The sequence below is a fragment of the Mastomys coucha genome, unplaced genomic scaffold, assembly GCF_008632895.1.
Source record: "Mastomys coucha isolate ucsf_1 unplaced genomic scaffold, UCSF_Mcou_1 pScaffold16, whole genome shotgun sequence".
Lineage (NCBI taxonomy): Eukaryota > Metazoa > Chordata > Mammalia > Rodentia > Muridae > Mastomys > Mastomys coucha.
In genome coordinates this window covers 40,553,623-40,554,846 of record NW_022196898.1, presented here as the reverse complement: position 1 = coordinate 40,554,846, position 1,224 = coordinate 40,553,623, and the positions used below count along the sequence as shown (strand labels likewise).

The 1,224-nt window shown below is 55.3% G+C and overlaps 1 protein-coding gene across 1 annotated transcript in view; it reads left to right on the top strand.

Moving 5' to 3' along the window:
• Loricrin (loricrin cornified envelope precursor protein) overlaps positions 1-1,224 on the top strand; it is a 2,806-nt gene that overhangs the window by 437 nt on the left and 1,145 nt on the right. Inside the window, exon 2 of the mRNA XM_031374629.1 lies at positions 700-1,222. Within this exon, the coding sequence (XP_031230489.1) occupies positions 723-1,222 (500 nt within the window). The 5' untranslated portion in view covers positions 700-722. The remainder of the gene's footprint in view (positions 1-699; positions 1,223-1,224) is intronic.

Sequence of the window (1,224 nt, the reverse complement as noted above, 5' to 3'; positions counted from 1 at the left end):
AAAACAAAAAAACAAAACAAAAAAAACAAGCTCTGCTTTATGAGGGCAGATGTTCTGATAGATAAATGACTTATGAGATGCTGAACTACACAGCTTCCTACTAGCTCCAGTTCGCTATCAAATTTAGATTTCCTGCATATCCTCAAAAAGATGTCTGCTCTCTTCTGGTTAGATGCCCTGGTCCAAAGGGTTCAGAGTTCTTCCATCTGTTTGCAGACAGGAACACAGTAGAGCTGTCTTGTCTAATAACTGGCGCTTGGAGTATATCCTCACTCAGTAGGGCAGATCAAGAGTTTAAGCTAAGGACTTTTTGCAGAAAATGCTAACGTCCAAACAAATATTTTTTTGTTGTGCTGGGAATGGGTGAAATTTTTGCAATTTTCCACTGAATTTAAAGAATCAGCATTGGAACTTGGGAGCACCCTTAGAGATGGAGTGTTTCTTAATGGAAGATCAAAAGCAGGTGGGAATGTGGGGGTCCTCCTCGCCAAGTCACATAGCAAAAGAAAGGCAGAGTTGAGGGAAAAGGGGGACACTGCTAACGGGACTTTTGAAGAGCTAAGCAGTCCATGAATGGAGTCCAGACACTTGGCTGGCATGAACTGGGAGTCAGAAGGATGTTTGAATGGATGCATCTACCTCCTTGGCAGCGTCCTCTCTCGCTGCTGGTCCAATGTTGCTCTTCTGCTCTCTCTCCAGGGTTCCCCTTCTCCTTAAACAAGATGTCTCACCAGAAAAAGCAGCCCACTCCCTGTCCTCCTGTGAGTTGTGGAAAGTCGTCTGGTGGAGGAGGCGGCGGCGGCGGCGGTGGCGGCGGCTATTGTAGCGGCGGTGGTAGCGGGGGCGGCTCCAGCTGTGGAGGTGGCTCATCTGGAGGAGGTTCTAGCTGCGGAGGCGGTGGCGGCGGTTCCTACGGAGGTGGCTCCAGCTGCGGCGGCGGAGGCGGCTCCGGTGGGGGCGTCAAGTACTCCGGTGGCGGCGGTGGCTCTAGCTGCGGAGGCGGCTACTCCGGTGGCGGCGGTGGCTCTAGCTGCGGCGGCGGCTACTCCGGAGGCGGAGGCGGCGGATCCAGCTGTGGCGGTGGCTACTCCGGGGGCGGCGGCTACTCCGGGGGTGGTTCCAGCTGTGGAGGAGGCGGAGGCTCCAGTGGGGGCGTTAAGTACTCCGGTGGCGGCGGAGGCGGCTCCAGCTGCGGAGGCGGCTACTCCGGCGGGGGCGGCGGCT